Source organism: Antedon bifida, chromosome 9 (assembly GCF_963402885.1).
Source record: "Antedon bifida chromosome 9, ecAntBifi1.1, whole genome shotgun sequence".
Classification (NCBI taxonomy): Eukaryota; Metazoa; Echinodermata; class Crinoidea; order Comatulida; family Antedonidae; genus Antedon; species Antedon bifida.
In genome coordinates this window covers 2,030,850-2,050,778 of record NC_136234.1, presented here as the reverse complement: position 1 = coordinate 2,050,778, position 19,929 = coordinate 2,030,850, and the positions used below count along the sequence as shown (strand labels likewise).

Here is a 19,929-nt window from a genome sequence, read left to right as displayed (position 1 = left end):
AAGCTGTTAATATTTATATTGATGTATTCGAGCCAATGGCCTATGTATATAAATAAATGGCCTAGGCAATGCTCCTAGGAAAGAAAATATTTTTTATGTCTTCTTTTAAATGTCTGGAGTTAATGTTATCCCTTTGTATGTATTTTTTATACTGATTTTTTATACTGATTTTTTATACTGATTTTTTATAATTATTTTTTATAATTATTTTTAAATCCAAAGCAAATGTCATTTGTGACAAATATTCAGATTTTAGTCAATGTACACATTATAAAAGTAAAGTTGTTTACACAATGACAATTTTAAAGATATTATTAAATAGAAGGTCAATTATAAATCTGGAAAGGTCAACTAAGGAAACATCAAAGGCGGTAATAGTTACCAAGGATTTATGGTAGAATTATGCTTGCACATGTCTACAATCCATCTATTTTTACAGGTAGAATTAACGAATGATCTAATCAAAGATATCATCAATGGTCCTGTTTCTGCTGCCTAAACATAACCGGTTAAAAACAGAGTGAATAAATTAACTCCAAATTTTTGGGAGCAGAAACAGGACAATTTTGTGGCAACTGGTTAAAAGGCAGCGCAAAATAACCGGTTAAAAACACCCATTCAATTCAGTGTTAGAACACAAAATAACGGTTATTTGATTGACACAGCTGCTGACCTCGATTCAACTACATGGCAGTAACGTTTTAATTAACCGCCGGGACCAATTGCATTTTGGGTAATTTCAACGATTTTTGTCAACGACCACCCACTGATGTAAACGGTTATTTTGGAGCAAAAAATGAGCAGAAATGCAGTCACATTTACACAAATTTTACATTTTTGAAATAATCGGTTTATTTGGCGCTATGCAGCAGAAACAGACCCATAAACATTTTTTTTTTATTAATACTGTAGGCCATTTTAATGTCACATATTAGCTTAATAGGTATGACAAAAAAAATAATTTTAAGAAACAAAATAGTCAGCCAATTGTCTGGAAGGATTTTGTTGTGAAATGTACAGTAACTGATTATTTTGTCTTTTTTATAAGCAAAATCATTATTTTGTCAAAAGCGAATCATTGCTATTAGGAGACACATTGCCGTAGAATGAACCAGGGACAATATATGATTCAGAAGGGTTTAGAAGGCGTCTCCTTAAAATGGGTAATTCTACTAAATCTAGACTTTCCACAAGTCTCTACTGTAAGTATTGTAGCGCCACTAGCGGGCGTTTCGATTTTTTCCAAAGAGATTCCAACTGAAGTATATAGCCATGTATGTTTTTCTTTTTAGGATTACTACTTGCTAAATTGTGTCTAAAACTTATTTTTGAGGAACACGAACACAAAATAACGGTTATTTGATTGACACAGCTGCTGACCTCGATTCAACTACATGGCAGTAACGTTTTAATTAACCGCCGGGACCAATTGCATTTTGGGTAATTTCAACGATTTTTGTCAACGACCACCCACTGATGTAAACGGTTATTTTGGAGCAAAAAATGAGCAGAAATGCAGTCACATTTACACAAATTTTACATTTTTGAAATAATCGGTTTATTTGGCGCTATGCAGCAGAAACAGACCCATAAACATTTTTTTTTTATTAATACTGTAGGCCATTTTAATGTCACATATTAGCTTAATAGGTATGACAAAAAAAATAATTTTAAGAAACAAAATAGTCAGCCAATTGTCTGGAAGGATTTTGTTGTGAAATGTACAGTAACTGATTATTTTGTCTTTTTTATAAGCAAAATCATTATTTTGTCAAAAGCGAATCATTGCTATTAGGAGACACATTGCCGTAGAATGAACCAGGGACAATATATGATTCAGAAGGGTTTAGAAGGCGTCTCCTTAAAATGGGTAATTCTACTAAATCTAGACTTTCCACAAGTCTCTACTGTAAGTATTGTAGCGCCACTAGCGGGCGTTTCGATTTTTTCCAAAGAGATTCCAACTGAAGTATATAGCCATGTATGTTTTTCTTTTTAGGATTACTACTTGCTAAATTGTGTCTAAAACTTATTTTTGAGGAACACGAACACACTTGTCAGAATGTCTACAAAAACTGTTTTTTAAGGCAATCATCGTTAGACCACAAAACATTGCTTTCATACTATTAACAAAGAATAAATTATTCTGGTTGCTAACTAACACATGTAATGACTTTGCATTTTTTTGATTGTAGGAGATGTCTCTGTCATTAGTCCTACCGGTAATATTTTCAAAAGTTTAAGGAGATTCGTATGACTCATCAATAATACAGTATGTATTGTCATAAATTAATTACTAGCCTTTGTATAACAATAACAATACTTACCAACAATACCTATAGCAGCCTTTTCCTACCTATTCAAAATACAACTTCCTACCAGGTTGTTGACAAACATGTATTGAAATTTGAAACACTGTACATAAAAATTAATTTTTTCAGTTTCTCTTTTTTTTTTAACCAACCAAACTTATTTTATGAACTCTGTATTATTTGTATTGCATTTGAAGAAATAAATGTTGAACTTGAATTTTAATTTACGGATGACAGAACTAGCCAATGAAAGATCAGACTGGAAGAAACTAGTAAAAGAGATTTATGGAGCAGCCCAAGCGGAAATGTCGGCAGACTTTTCAGCGGAAAGGCAGTAATAATAATATATATATATGCAACATTTTTCTATATACTTTATTGCGCCTACAGTATGTACTGTACAGTATTGGTTGGTTTTTCCCAAGTTTATTCCCCTTTCTATTTTGGCATATTTTTCAAATGCGAACAAACAACATGCGCTAAAAATAAAATAAATATAACATAAAATATTCCTCTTTTATTTCTAGCTTACTAACTCACACTGTAGTTTCAACTTTTAAAAACTGTATGTTACTTACTCTACACTTTTAGACACAAGCGAAGTACTGTAGTGGGACAGTAAATATTAATATTATGATGTACAGTTTATAGAATACAAGGAAGGATGTGGGAGATACCTTAATCAACTTCTAAGATTTTGTAACCTTTGACATACTGCAAAGGCTCTAATTATGTCATCGTCTATTTATATCACTCTTCCATATATTCCATCTTGTCGCCTTCGTTTATTTGACAAATCTTTTTTATTTATTTTTTTAGCATGGCAAGAAAATACAATAGATACTGTATAATAGAATTATACAATTTACGTAGCGGTAGACGTTACCGGTCCATCATCTCTCGTACAAAGAGGTTTCGTAACAGCTTTTCTCCACCTGCCATTCGGGCACTGAATGCTTGTCAGTATATATACCGTACGAGAGTGATGTGACACTTTTTATAATTTTTGTTAAAACCAACACAAGACAATTTTCGAATTTCGAACATAATTAATTCTGTTCAGTCTAGTATTCTGTAATTGTTTTTGTTAGTTTTTCATTTATCTGTTTTTGTATATCTCAGAGCAAATATAATTTCTATGTATGACAATAAATGGAAGTAATTTTCCACTGATAAATGAATGAATAGAATTCTAATTGTACTATACAGCTGAGTGGGTGCTTTCCCGAAACATCAAATAAATCATTACTGTAGTAGAGTATAACAAACCGACTGATAATGTTCTGATCAGAATCAGAATACTAGACTGAACAAAATTAATTATGTTCGAAAATTCTAAAATTGTCTTGTGTTGGTTTTAACAAAAACTATTAAAAGATGTATTGTCCTAAAAAAATGAAGATTACTAAATCAGATTTTGAATGGGCTATTTTGTTTTTAATAAAGTTAATCACTTTCGCAGAAAAAAAAAACGGAAAACAAATGTTTTCACTTTCACAAAAAAAAAAAAAATGGTTAAATTCAACCAAAACACATTGGCTGGCAGCCAATTTGACTATTATAATTTTGTGCTTAATTACAGTTTTTTTCAGGTAAATATTTTTTTTTTCGGTTCCAATTTTTGGGCAAAGTGAATAACTATTATGGAACAAATAAAATGGCATATTTAAAAACAAAATGTGAAAAAAATTATTTTTTCAGAGGGACAATAGATCTTTAAAGAAATGAATTTTTGTTTTGAATGGGAAATTACAGATTAGAGTCACATAAATCATAATTAACCTTTAATAATAATTCAAAATGGTTTTTTTTTTATTTTGTTGGAAATGGATGTAAGATTTTAATGAAGTCTACTGTATAAATTTAATTTAGGCGTACTGTAGAAATACATGGTGTAAAACACCTGTCTCCGTACTAACCTAAATAATTTCACTAAATAAACACATAAAATAGATAACAACACAAGACAATATATGTCTCAAATTTTAAAATTCTTACAGCTAAATTTACAGTCAGGGGAAATGAAAAGTACAATAAAACCCCTTATTGAGGGCACCTCTATTCGGGACACTTTTATTATCGGGACACTTTCCTTTCCTATGACTTGTACAAAGAGAAATTTTAACATACGACTAACCCTTGTTCAGAGGACACGCATATTAATGAGTAAGAAGAAACGATTTAACATCACCACCAATCCTTATCATAGGTGGACACCTCTATTAAAGCATAGAGATAATATCTCTATGATTAAAGGGATCACAGGCATCCCCTTATTAGGTTCAGACTACAGAATTTAGGGTTAATTATAATGGAAACTGGGAGACATCTTCACATCAATTTTAGGGCTTTCAAAGGTACTATGACACTCATATTACACTATGCACAAAATAGACCATATTGGCACAGATCTGGTCTTACAAATATAGATTCATAACATATTAAGTTCATCAATTTGGGTGACAGATAGGTTGGTGTCTTGACTTGTTATCAGTTGATGAAGTAGGTACGGGCTATACAATGACAGACACATAACATGTGTTGAATATAGTTTAATTTAAACCGCATCTTTGTAAAAAAACATTTCTTCTTGAACTAAAGTACTACATACAGTTCAAACTTTTTTAACCTTTAACTTTTTTTAAAATAAAGTAAAAATATGGTTACCGTTTTTATTAAAATTGCATGTTGGGATTTATAGCGGGCTACTTAAAGTATTAGAATCAACTTATTTTTCACATTTTAACCGTTTAATAAAAATGAAAAAAGTTATCTCAATAGGACCATATACAGTAGTAGTTATTTTTACATTAAATTTAGTTTGTGACCTTAAATTAGCTCTAAAAAAATAGGGAATGAGACTTTAACCTATTGTTACTTTATTTTTTACAGTGTTATAAAATAAAAGTGGAGAAATAGGTAAGATAAAGCTGGCATGCCAGACCACTAAAGGCACGTCTCTTCAAACTCATTAATACAAATTTATACTGTACAGTATATCCTTCCTAGCCTACAGTACAGTGCAGTACAATATATTATAGATTATGAGATAATATAAAAATATTTAAAGATATGTAATTGGTAATTTGAAATGTTTCTGGTAGCAAGAAACTGGACTTGACATATCATTCTACGTTTCTCACAACATAAAGAAGCGCTAAGTTGTCAGCACAAAAACCGGAGGATGCTTAATCCAACTTAAGGAATAGTCCAAATTCATGATGATGTCAATATAGAGATAACCTATCGAAAATTATGAATAATGATTAATTTGACCTCTGTAAATAATATCTGCCGTTGACCTACATACTGTATTGCAGATGTTTAGCTTACAGTAGTATCAATAGTATCAATCCTTGCCCTATGGTCAATAAGTATTGCCTACGTATATAGATTTACAGTACTTGTTACAAGTGAAACGCATAGTAGTAAGTAGTTCAATGTGAAGTACCACCTCGTTCAAAGATCCCTATTCAGTCATCAAAGACTACCACCAGTCAACCTTCTCATTACGTCAGTACAAAACTTCTATTTTACAGATCCTCAATGATGTCATCACTACTGGGCTCAGATTTTTTTTTACAATTTATGATGAAAATTGGATTAGAAAAGATGAATGTAAATCACTGAAAAATATTGTTTATTGTTAAATATTGCACACAAGTCACAAATCAGTTTATTTGATCCATAAAGAAAAAAAAAATACAAAGCAAAAAATATACAAAAGGACCAGGGAGACTTCCATTAAGGCCAAAAGCCGCATTCATGGAAGCCACCCGAACATTTTAAATAATATATAATTCTGTATATAATATAATTTAAATATTAACAAATCATAACATTAACAAAATCTAGAAGTAAAAGGTTTTAGATACCATGTCAAGTTATTCTTTATTAATGAATAACAAACCTTATTAACTCACCACATTTTATATTGTCTACAACCATCATTTTTTTTTAGATTCAAAAATAAACGCTCCTCTCCCCTGAAATTTGTTAGGGATGTTGTGATGCAAGTGTATTTTTATGGTTTTGTAAAAAAAGAAACCTGAGTACAATTAAATAAGTTTAATTTAAGTTAACGTAGTTGAAATAAAATAATTGATAATATAGGATTTTCTTCTCATTTACAAACTTTCTCATTTTCAGAACAAGGACTACGGTATGTAATTAATGGATTGACTCATTAATTCTACTGCTAACCTTTATGTCTTTTTAGAGTTAAGATTTATCTGTTTTGAGTGTATACTAAGTACAAACAGCGTATTATTATGGCAAAGAAGCTTCTTTGTTATTGAATGCTTAAACGAAGTAGAAAACAACAAAACAAAAATACTTTTGATCACAACAGAATAAAAAGAAATAATTATTTTCTTCTTTTTACTTTATTGTGTTGTGATCAAAACTACAAACTTACTATAAAAAGTCTTTTTAGTTAGAAGGCTTCTATTTTTAGAAATGCCAAGATTAGGTTGCCATCAATGTGCGAGATCATAATATGGTATAACTCCAATTTTTAGGAGGAAGAGGAGGAAGGAGAATCAACCACAAGCCCTATCTATATCAGCCACTGCACTCACTGGAGGTACAGTACAGAAACTACTGACTGTACACGTATAGTATAGGGTGCAAGATGCCTTTTAGAGCAAAAACTATTGCAATTAATAAATGAAGGTCAAAATTATAGTATGAAAAAAATGTATAATTTCATTAATATAGTGCAACATACATACCTGATGAGTAATTTGGATAAATCCATAGTAGTGGTATGTATCACGTATACATTGCTTACTGAATAAAACACTGAATATGAATAGCAATTCTATGATGACCATTTGCATTAAAGAAGGTCATTGGTCAGTTTGACCTTGGTTGACCTTGCTTGTTAATTTCATGTAACCTTGCACAATAATGGTCACAGAAGGAAAATGACATTGGGCATTTTTTTGCAGTTGTTCAAACAACAACATTATAAACAAAACATGGCTACTAACTAGAGATAATGTATAATAGAGTTTAATTAATTAAAAAACCAAAGAAAAGTGGCATTGGTCTTTTTTTTTAAGTTACTCAACTAAAACATGGCTGCTGAATTTTAATAAAATGAATTATATCAAAATTATTCTACTGTAGTTACTGCAGTAATTAGGTTTCTTTACACATGATTTTAGTTTGTTTTCAATAGCACAGTGTGTATGATTTCCTCTCCGGCCACGAAAAGATTCTGATGAGCATTGCTAGGACATGCTAATTGTTGCAAACCGAAAGGCCGGCCACATGCAGCCAGACCCACGTGAAAATTGGTCTTGATGATGCAACCTATCCTAGGACTATGTTTTTGCTGAAATCTATTTTTACACTAAGGACAAAAATTAAATTAAATTATATTTGTTTTATAGTTTAGTTTGACTTACACTTGTTATTTTGAAATATCAGACCTTAAAAGTGTACAAAAAAAGTGAATAACATCGTTAAAATCTACAATCGTTGAAGTTGAACCGAGTTCAACTTCAACGATTGTAGATTTTAACGATTTTTAGCGTTTATTTTTATCCCCTTTTCCTGTAAAATCGTTGAATCAGGTCAAATCATCGCAACTCAGGATCGACTGGAAAAAGGCTTAAGAAACAAAAAGGACAAAACTCAGTTGAATGAGAGTTTTTTAAAAAATAGCACATAAACAGTGAAACACTTTTTTAAAATGTAATTAAGATTGAACCATCGCACTTTTTTTCAAGAAGTTAAAATATCTTTATTTTTATCTTCACAGATCTACTGTGAAAAATACATGTAATTTCTATACTGTAGAATACTTTTTAGAATTTTCAATAGTTTTACCAGTATGTTACATTGGCCTATAGCATTTTTGCAATTTGTGTTTTTAGCAGTATTTAACATTTATTACAAACAAGCATTTTAACATTTCCAATTATAGTGTTTTTGCAATTTTTTGGATGTACTGTAATATCTTTTTATTGTACTTTTATTTTAGTTTTATTGTTTTAATTATGCGAATTTCCATTTTAAGTGGACCAATAGAATTTCTTAAATCTTAAAGGCCAGGTGCGGGCACAAAATTTCTATTGATCATACATTCCAATAATTATCGATCCATAGTTTCCTCTATGTTTCATAATTTTTGGGATTTTATTTGTGTTACACGAGCTTGTTGAAAATAAGTTCAAATTACACAGTAAAATCTATATTCTTTTGTACACAAATTTTGTAAATAGAGAGGCATTTTAAATAGCTATGAAAAATAAACGGTGTGGTAAAAAATGTTATCAGATGACTAAATATAGGTAATATAACTTGAATTTTACATTTCTGGTATTTTTATTCAACTTCAGATTTTTATTTTCATGCTATAGCAAAAATTATCCACCATATATCCACCATCTTTTTTCACCTTCTAGGGAGTCACCAGACATGTTATTACATTAGGTTAAACTACCTAACTACTGAAAAATAGTCTTCCTGGTTTTTATGGCAGAATTTTGCCAAATTTTGTATTTGACCATATTAAGGGAAATTCATGTTTTTTCATTTTGATTTCTGTTACAAATATTTGATTTATGTACAATTAACCAGATATTATATTTAAAATTCATGCCTGTACCTGAGCTTTAAAGATCTTAAAATTGTGCATGGTTGACACATGGAGGTATAATTTATACCTCCATGGTTGACAATCATGTAAATAATATCTCTTGTACTGTACTGTAGTTAATATTTTCTTTATTCTTTATTCTTTATTTCAAACCAACAGTGTAAAACACCAATAACAGGTTGAAAATAAAATAACTAAACTATAAAATATGAGCCAATATAAATATATACAAATGAAAAAAAGATTATTTAAATAATTTCATTAATAATTTAAACTTAACATAAAAATAATGATTAATATTCAAATGATTTTGGAGAACTATGATAAAATAATTGAACTTTATTTCAAGGTACAGTAAAGGTCATGATGAAGGTCACACGAAGGTCAAGACTAGATGCATCAATTAACTTATTTACCGCATTTTGCAGAAATTTAATAAACAATATACCTTTTCACAATTATTTTACCTATTTTTGAATGAAAAATAAATTGATATGTCTACTTATTTTCTAGACAAAATTATTGGTTTAGTCAAGGATTGGATAAGAAAAAAATGTAATTTTCATTCATCTTATCTCATTGACAACAGAAAGGAAAATGCAAATTCAATCTTTGACAACAAATGAAAACTTTTATCTTGTGAAAAGTTCGACCTCACTAATTTCCAGGGGAAAACGGTATTAAATATCTATTTGTTTTTAGTTTAAAGATATATTGTCCCCCTGAATAAATAATGTATTTTGTTGAATATGCCATTTTAATGTCCCACAATAGTAATTTACTTTTTTTACTAAAATTTAAAGCAAAATATTGTTAAATGGGTTATGATGGAAATGATTACTTTATTAAAACTATAAAATGGCCTATTAAGTCTGATTTTATTAAGCTTCATTTTTCATGTTTTGTGGGGACATACATCTTTAACAATTACAATAAATATTTAAAATAAATCAAGAAAGACATTTATTTATTTCATTTCCATGTAAGTGCAGGACACCCATTAACAGTACAATAGATTTAATTAAGAAGATAGTCCTTAGCTCATTAAATATTCATTTTAACCATGCTTATTTAGATAATAAATCCCACCGTGGAGCCAATTTATAGTTCTTCTTCCATGATCCTAATACTACATTTATTCTTTAAAAAACTTTAAAAATAAATACAAATTAGGCCTACTTTACAGTATTTTTTAAAATGAAGTACAGTATTATTTTTTTCAGTGTACATTAAGGAGAAATATAGTACTATGAATTCCCACATATAATTAAGTAAATTCACCTTCTTCTCTCACACGGCGTACGATCCGAAGGTCTATACTAAAAGGTTGCCGTGAGGGAACTTTATGTCTGGTGAGTGCGTTTTTCACACTCAACACAACAACAAACACGAAGTTATCCGCCTGCTGGCCTAACGCAAGGCTATCCAAAATATTAATTATTTGGTTAATATATTACGTACCTTAATTTGTATTATAATAGATTCCAACAATAAATACATAACATAATGTAAAGTTATTCGTAATTGTAAATCTTATCTCATCAAGCTAGGCCTATTTCTTTTCGCCGTCGTTTTTCTGCCAGTCGTCTGATAGACGGTTGTTTTGATTTCTATGTTCTTCCTATCTATTACGTAATCACACGGTAATTATGCTGCCCTCTAGCATTTATCGAATTTTAAACTTTAAACAGCCTGTGGTCACGTACATAATTCCGCACACAATAATAATGTACACAAGAAATGACATATTTTATAATTAAAAATGAACATTTAAACTAGTTTGAAAACACATAGTAATAATCATAATTTAGGTAGTATACCTATCGTACGTGTAAGTACAGCGTGTTCCCACTTCCCACTTGAACGCAACGCAACGACGTATTGACGCAAAGTGCTGTATTGCGTAACCGACGACGCAACAGTGCTGCAAAAATCGCAGGTTTGATTTCACGCAGGCGGGGTAAACACAATTATTAAGCTTGGTTCCCACTAGAACGTAACGCAAGGACGTAAACGCAACGCAAGCGTTTTAACCAATGACAAGCGAAGTTATAGACAGTTAGCAATCACAAGCGAATAAGCCATCGCTTGTGATTGGTCAATTCACTTGCGTTGCGTTACGTCCTTGCGTTGCGTCGCTAGTGGGAACCACGCTTACACTTTCACGTGAGGTTAATTTGTTAAAATTGATATGTCATTGTTTCCAAACGTGAACTTACTGATTACTATATATATAGGCCTATATATCCATAGCCTATCAAGAGAAGTTAATAGTACATAGAAACTGGTATGGCATTAATTTTATAAGTCGTGTGGTCTTAATACGAATTGCAATGAAAGATATGATGAAAGTGTATCTGGAAACAGAAATGAAACATAATGTATCATGTGATATAATGATTCTGTTAAAAATCCTGATTTCATTTCGGTTTATGAAACTGAAATTACGTATATGCCGCCACGTCCCTTTTGCAGCAGAGTTGCTAAACCGCTGCTTAGGCCTGCAAGCTGAGCATGAGACTTGAGCACAAAAATGAAGAGAGGCCCAGTGTCCATGCCGGAATCGTCTCATTTCTGTTCTAGGATAAGCCTTAAAGATGTTTTGTGTGTAAAGCGCTTAGAAACATTGTATTAGGCATTATATAAGAGTACTATTCATTATACAATTGGAATTAAAAACAGTTTTTACGATCAAATTCAAATAAGAAAAATGAATACGGATAACATAAAACTAATAGATTTACGCATACATTCATCAAAACTAGGAATATCAAACATTTTTCAAGCACTAGGCCTACAAAGAATTTACTTACTCAAGTTTAGCAACAACGCAAAGACTTAGTGTTACAAACTTTAAAAGAATGAAATGTTCGTTTTATGTAATTGAACGAAAGATGAATGAAAGCATGCAAAAATGAAGATGAATAAGAAATTTGAAAATAGACAATTTGTTTGTGGTTTTAATGAAGTTAACCACTTTCGGCGGAAAATAAAATAAATAAATTAATGTTACATTGTATACCATAACCTCATTGACAATATTCATATATACTTTTTTCCTTTAAATTATGGTTTAAATCTATTTTTTCGATACAACTTTTGGTCAATAATGTTATTTTTTCAGGGAGACAATATATCTTTAAATAGATAATAGTAGGTGGGAGTTTAAACGGTGTTTTTACCCTATCTGAAAATCTTGGCACGCGTTAGGCCAAGCCGTTGCAAAAAAAATGTAATCCTAGTTATGATATGGGCCTTTAATTCTCTTCAAAATGAATTGATATCGCCGATGCAACTTGTAAATGTTATTACTCACCTCGAAAAAGAAGCTTTTTAAGATATAGGGCCTATGTGTATTGTTTATTATCTTTAGTTGTAAGAAACAATACCGACTTACCTTTAAATTTAAGTTAAACTTTCTAGTATACGGTATGAATTCAAATGATAGAATGGGCACCACTCATATCAATTCAACCCCCTTGAACGTTTAACGGTAATGACGCACAAATGGTACTTCTTCTTTCTCTACCACTTTATGTTCTTGTCATGATATGACAATTACGCGACTAAAATTGATAATTTGATACCAGTGACCATTTCCTCTATTTAACCGTTAATCTTTCACATTTGAAAACAAAATAAAAAATAACGTCACTTGATCAGTTAAATTAAATAATAAACAACTTTTCGATTTAAAACAAAATAGACCAATAGGGTTATTCGCACGGTGACCGTGATATTAGTACGAATTATTCGCGCTGTACTATCATATTAGTACGAAATATTCGCACCGTGCCGTCACTGAATCTGATGACGAAATACAAATACTTAAAGGCCAGGTGCCGGCAAAAAATTTCTATTGATCATACATTCTAATAATTATCGATCTATAGTTTCCCCTATGTTTCATAATTTTTGGGATTTTATTTGTGTTACACGAGCTTGTTGAAAATAAGCACTTTCTTATCAGTGGGGGGATAGTTCAAATTACACAGTAAAATCTCTATTATTTTGTACACAAATTTTGTAAATAGAGAGGCATTTCAAAAAGCTAGGAAAAATAAACGGTGTGATAAAAAATGTTATTAGATGAATAAATATAGGTAATATAACTTGAATATTACATTTCTGATATTTTTATTCAACTTCAGATTTTTATTTTCATGCTATAGCAAAAATTATCCACCGTAATATCCACCATCTTTTTTCACCATCTAGGGAGTCACCAGACATTTTATTACATTAGGTTAACTACCTAACTACTGAAAAAAAGTCTTCCTGGTTTTTATGGAAGAATTTTCCCAAATTTTGTATTTGACCATATTAAGGGAAATTCATGTTTTTTCGTCTTGATTTCTGTTACAAATATTTGATTTATGTACAATTAACCAAATATTATATTTAAAATTCATGCCTGTACCTGAGATTTAAGACAACATTTAGCCAAGAGAACTTAGAATACAGTATTTAAATAAATAATTTGTTTGGATTATTGGTTAAGCGTGGTTCCCTCTAGCGACGCAACGTAACGCAACGTAACGCAACGTAAGCAAATGCTATTCTAATAATAGTGTTTGCCCCCGCGCCTGCGTGAAATCAAACCTGCGATGTTTGCAGCACTATTGCATCACTTGTGATTACGCGCAATACAGCACTTTGCGTCAATACGTCGCTGCGTTGCGTTCTAGTGGGAACCACGCTTTACTTACAAATGAGGGCAGCAAACACATACGTTTTATTGTAAAATTATACAATGAATAGAGGCCTACAGCCAGATGAAATGTTCGTTGTTGGAACACTACAATAAATCACAATCTAAATAATTTTATGAATACAACTCAAGAAAACAAATAATAGAATTACATTTCACATGTCAACATTGTGTTTTATTACTGAAAGTTGTTTAGTATGAATACAATAGCAGCAGCATTACAGATGATGAAGCTATGGCTACATATCAAAGAAAAATTATGAAAACATTTGGTTTATTCCAAAACAACTGTGAATAAAATCCCAATCATTTTAATGGATTGAACTACATTGTTGATCAACTAGATTGTTTGCTCTAAATCCTCATTATTAAGCTCTGTCCACACTATCAAAGTAGTTTGACAAAAAAAGTGTGTTGTGCCCAAATATCGTGTCCATATAATGACTTTTGACACATAAAGTTTGATAGCGTATAGATAGTTCCAGGCTATTCAACTGTGTGCATCACACACCCTCATTATTTTAATGGTACATAGTTCAGGATAAACTTGATTTGTTCAATCTAAATCCTCATCTTAGGCTACTCAAAATCAAATATTTGTTTTTCGTTAAAAAAAAAAATCTAAGTAGTTCACACCATTAGATAGTCAGGTACAACATCTGCAGCTAATGAATGTTAAGACCAAAATCACATTATTACAAGCAGATAGATTTTGGCTGTTATACATTGAGAGATGTTCACCATGCATTTTGTAAATTAGCCTCAAACTTAGGTAATTTTTGGTTACCTTTTAGGATTACATAACATGACGTCACCTTACTTGAATTTAAAATGGAGTCCTACTTTTTACTTATCAAGTATATTTACAGATTATGAACAATTTATAGCTATCCACACATTAGAAATACAGAAACACAAAATATTTATTTATAAAAACACTTTTTTGAAACTACTACTACTATGTACATTAAAAAATAAAAGCACAAAATATCATTCATTTTCGCATACTTAAGATCATTATTACTGCAGTAATTGAATAATACGAGACTACATATATAGTGTACTACTGCAGTAATTTAAGTAAACATCCAAAGAAATGAAGTAAAGGCATATTTACATCAAATCCAATATCGGTTTAAATTGAATTAAACAAAACAAAACACCCCACCCCTGGCCATTTACTCAATTAAAACATCCCCTACCCATTTACTAAATTAAGACACACAAACATGCTATGTTGTGAACATAGTAATATAGAAACTAACACAGAGACTTAAAATATTAGCTTTTAAGATAAGCATTTTAGTTCTTTCAATATTCAAGCTATTTTGCTGATAAACAAATAGTTTATCAAATTATTCAATATGACATCACATTATTTTAAAATAACTTATTGTCAAAATTATATTAAAAATATTAAACTTTAAAGCGGATTTACATACATACTTATTTAAATTACAAATGATAATGTTAAAAATGGACTGCATTTTATAAATACAATGTTTAAAACGGTGAATAAATTAAGTTAACATTTTTTAGCTAAAATTCACATTTCTAATACTATATTTAAAAGAAAGGCGGATATAATGGTATAGTTAGGTAACACTCTTATTGGGTGTAAAACATGCATAATCACCACATTTTATTGCCAATTACAACAGATTGTCTTCACTGGCAATAAGCGACTTCGATAACTCCAGAGGGCACCATATTTACAAGGTCAAACGGGACAAACATTTCCATCTGATTGACCTTATATATGGTATATATGGCGCCCTCTGGAGTTATCAAAGTCGCTTATATATTAAGAACATTTAATCATACCAAGCAGCTCATTTGTGGAAAGAAGCTTATCACCAGTATCCCAGAATGCATTGCAAGTTACTCCTAGCAACCCTGGGTAGTGATATTTTAAAGTTATATCAAATTTACACGTACAACAATTTAAAGCTCTGTCTACACTATCAAACTAGTTTGACAAAAAAATGTGAAAAAAAAGATATGTTCATATATGGTACTGATATGACATCATCATGTCGATATATAGGCACATCACATTTTTTGTCACATAAAGTTTGATATTGTAGACAGAGCTTAACAAAATGTAACAAATTGTACATGTTACATCGATGGAAAATCAAGTTGGTAATCTTGACAGGCTTCAGAAAGACCTGTAAAGATGACGTTGATGTAACATCGATGTCACACACCGCGCTGTATCGTATCTACGCATAAATACACATCTTTTCTAATGAGTCTATTAAACAGCAATTACATGCTTTACTTGTGAGATTAATGTTAGCAAACTTGTAGTTGTGAAAATTAAGAGTGAAAAAGACAAATCAACTAAATTTCATCAACCATTCATATCACACCTATGTTGCACTTAACACATTTCTCTTATTCTTATTTTCTAAGTTGCACAAGTTAACACTTATTATTTAGAAACTCATATCAATCGATACAAACAGTTAAATTCGATTACAAAAATAAATAACAATCTGATGGTGGGATTTGAATCAGCTAAGACGATATTAGGCCTTCATTCGTAAAATTGACTTTAAAAAACATCTAGGTGGAAAAATAATCTAGCATTTTAAGTAAAATTCTTACTTTGGTCCATAGACGATAATTGTCGCACCATATTGGCGCACCATACTTGGCACACCATACTTGGTGCTTTTGAACAATTCCTTTGGTTTTTGATCGGTGGTCTAAGCAGGTGTTTAAAAACCAAAGTTAACATTTTGGACATTTTTTTATGACGGAAAAATTTAATTTTGAATAAAAATGAATTATAATAAATACCATAAAATGATTGTGATTTCAAATCACAGTTCAATCAAAGATTTATTTGGAAGTTATAAATGTCTATCAACTACAAATATTATAGAGGGCGCCAGATACATTAGACAACTGTTTATCCAGATAGTAAGTGAAAAAAAAAATTGTAATTTTAATCTTCCCTAGTATTTTCTAATTCATTTATGCTAGTTCTTAGTTACAAGTGATTGTACTAGAAACCAAAGTAACAAATAAACTCCCATCCCACAAGTTGTCTACAATATTTGTGTATTTTATAACTTAAAATTACTGACATGCTCAATCAAATTGCTCAGTTAACTTAATTCAAGGTAAGAGTCAAACATGGTTCTGTTTGGAAATAAAAACAGAATTTTTGAATTAAATTGTATAGCATAAAGAAGAAATATATGTATAACTGCCAGATTAATTTGAGGTCTCTATCTATACTTGGTAGATTAACCAATCATGTATTTTCATTCCTGTAATCTTTGGGAATTGTTTTAAGCTTTGTCTCATTTAGACACAATGCAACAACATAGGCAAGTGAGTTGACCAATCCAATGTTTGGCTGGCTCATTGCATTCTGATTGGTCAAATTACCATATTATTTTGAGAGCAGACTATTCACAGATTCAGACAATAGTCTTAGCTTGTTTTAGCACTCATAATATACTAATGGTTAGCAAGTAACATTTCTAAACTTGGCTAGCAAGCTTCTTTTTTCTCCTCTAAATTTGACTATCTGTTGGCAACTCTCCAATCGTTGAAACGATCTCACCAAATGATGGTCGATCAGCTGGTGAATTTGACCAACATCTGTGCATCAAGATTTCCACCTCTTCTGGTGTTCCTTGAGGAGTATCCAGCATTAAATCTCCATCAACTATTGCCTTTAGAACACTTTCATTGTCCTTTTCCTTATATGGCAATTCACCAGCCGAAAAGACCTCCCAAATGACCACACCAAATGACCATACATCACTCTTTGGTGAGAAATGATTCTCGTAAATGGCCTCTGGTGCCATCCATCTGATTGGCAGAAGCTGCTGGTTGTACTCATGGTAATCACTGCGGAAAAGGTCTTCAGATACAGAGATGGTTGTGATCTTGATCTCCATGGAAGGACTTAAAAGGCAGTTGTGAGCGGCGAGATCTCCATGAGTGAACCTATTATTGGCAAGATGTTCCATTCCCTGGGCAATTTGGTTGATGACATCAATTTTCTGGGTAAGGGTCAGTTGTGGTGGTGAGTTTGTGTGACCGTTCTTTCCTTTAGTTGCTATCAGATAGTTCTTTAGATCTCCCTAAACAGACAAAATGACAAAAACAAAAATTAAATTTCTAAAATTCAGAACACCAACAAATAAATAATAGCGACTTTTCCTTTTCATGATGCGCCACAAGACTACGCAGCTATCATGTGGATAAGTCATTCTGGCACACTCGGAAACATAGAATGGGTCTTACTAGTTGTGTAGTCATGTGCACATTGTGAAAAATACAAAAGGACACTACAGGGTCAGGTACAAACCGAAACCAAGTGTCAACTTTTATAGAAACTTCAACAGTATTAGAATTTCTTAAATTTGAAAAACCTCGCAACTTACCCAATCTAAGTATTCAGTAATCATAAATTGTATATCTCCTTCTCTACACATGCCTAGAAGCTTGACAATATTGTCATGGTCAACTTTACTCAACATATCAATCTCCTTCCTAAATGCGAGTTGAACGCTCTCCTCTTTCTCAGTCAGTGATTTTACAATAACAGTGGTTACTTCTTCTCCGTCTTTGATGCCAACGGCTCTAGCAAGAAAAACTTCACCAAACTTTCCTTTTCCTAACACAGACAGCTTCTGCAGGTCGTGTTTTGGAAAGAGGAGATTATCGTAACTTGCACGCCTGCCTGGATAGACAGGATTCATCACCATGGCACCATCTTTCACAACCTGTCCATTTGACTCTTTCGGTTCATGGTTTGCCAGCATGCCATTTGTTTTTTCTTTGTCCTCATCTTCCTTGTTCATCTTTAGTCGACGATGACGGCAGTAACACATGAGTCCAACAACGAGGAAGATGTAACCCACTGCGCAGCCGACAGCGATTGCAATGGTACGAGTCATCAGTCCTTCAACTGGTGGCGGTGTTCCTTTTAACAAAAAAAGAAATTACAGTTAGGAAATGAACTTGTAATCTGATACAGAGTGGCATTATCCTTAAATGCAGACTTTCATTTATGGTAAAATTGTCCTATTATAATGATAGCTAACAATCAATTATTCATTCTAATTAGGAACCAAAAACCAAAGTCCCAAAGTAAAATTGGTGCAGGTCTATTACAATTATCTTAAAATACCTTAACATTTAAAAAATGAAAACTCACTTGATACGGATATATTTAAAAAAGTTGTGTTCAACCCTGCCCTACTACCAGCAACGCATTGGTACACTCCTTCATCACTCTGACTAATGCGGGGAAATATTACTGTGCCGTTAGGATACGTCATTGCGTCTTTAGGAATATCTAGCCACGTTATTTTTGGTTCTGGATCACCCGATGCTTGACAGTGAACTATTAACTTTCGACCTAAGTAGCCAGTTATGTTGCCAGGTAATATTGAAAATTTAGGTTGAACTGGAAAAAACAAAATAGATTGATTGAATCATGGTATAAAAACAAAATTCAATTTGGGTTTGTTGTAAATAATTATTTATATTATTTATTATAAAAAATATTAGAATATTTACAACATGTAATAACAATTATGGAATTCTTGTCATTGATAAGCCACAATTCAATTGATGTAATTACGACATCATGTTCTCCTTTGGGACACCTCTATTAAGGGGACAATTTCCTTTAAAACAGATGAGGGCCATTAATATATGTTTTAACACTGTGACCAACTCCTAACCCAGGACATCAATATTAAGGGGACACTTTCGTCCTGAGGATGTTCCCTTAATATCAATAATCTATCAAAAGAGTCTTCTGTAGTACATTATTTAAAATTGTAATAATAATAATAATAATAATAATACCGAAATACTTACTCATAACTGACACGTTAATTGTGTTGTTAATGATTTCACCTAACATGCTCATCGCAGTACATTTGTAATTTCCTGAGTCAGATTGTTTTGGGTTATCAAAAAACAGAGTATTCATATCCTGTCGCACATTTTCTGGTAAATCTCCACCTTCTCTTTGCCACAATATTTGGATACCTGTAGCGCCTCGGACGGAGCAAGTTAGCCGATTTGGATCTCCAACTTCCATCTGTTTCCATTTTTGCCAGTGGGTAAATTTCAAAGTTGCTGCAAAAGAATTTTAATAATTCTCAACAATTATTACATCTACAAAGTGGTTTTTTGAAACATAAATTTATTTCACAAGGATCAAAAGCTAGGTTCCTAGTTGAACACAATGCAAGTGATTTCAACCAATCACGACGCAATGGTTCATATGAACTGTGGCATGCGATTGGTAA

General features: G+C 31.6%; 2 protein-coding genes across 2 annotated transcripts in view; both read right to left on the bottom strand.

Annotated features, from left to right (window-relative positions):
* The window catches only part of LOC144851407 (uncharacterized), a 29,973-nt gene extending 19,476 nt beyond the window's left edge, over positions 1-10,497 (bottom strand). Inside the window, exon 1 of the mRNA XM_078708840.1 lies at positions 10,384-10,497. The gene's annotated coding sequence lies outside the window, so the exon portion shown is untranslated. The remainder of the gene's footprint in view (positions 1-10,383) is intronic.
* Positions 10,498-13,786: 3,289 nt separating this feature from the next.
* Positions 13,787-19,929, bottom strand: part of LOC144851404 (inactive tyrosine-protein kinase 7-like) — a 46,395-nt gene continuing 40,252 nt past the window's right edge. The window contains exons 9-12 of the mRNA XM_078708835.1: positions 19,493-19,756; positions 18,822-19,073; positions 18,046-18,587; positions 13,787-17,742 (exon numbers count right to left, since the gene is read on the bottom strand). Coding sequence (XP_078564961.1) covers positions 17,167-17,742; positions 18,046-18,587; positions 18,822-19,073; positions 19,493-19,756 — 1,634 coding nt within the window. The 3' untranslated portion in view covers positions 13,787-17,166. The remainder of the gene's footprint in view (positions 17,743-18,045; positions 18,588-18,821; positions 19,074-19,492; positions 19,757-19,929) is intronic.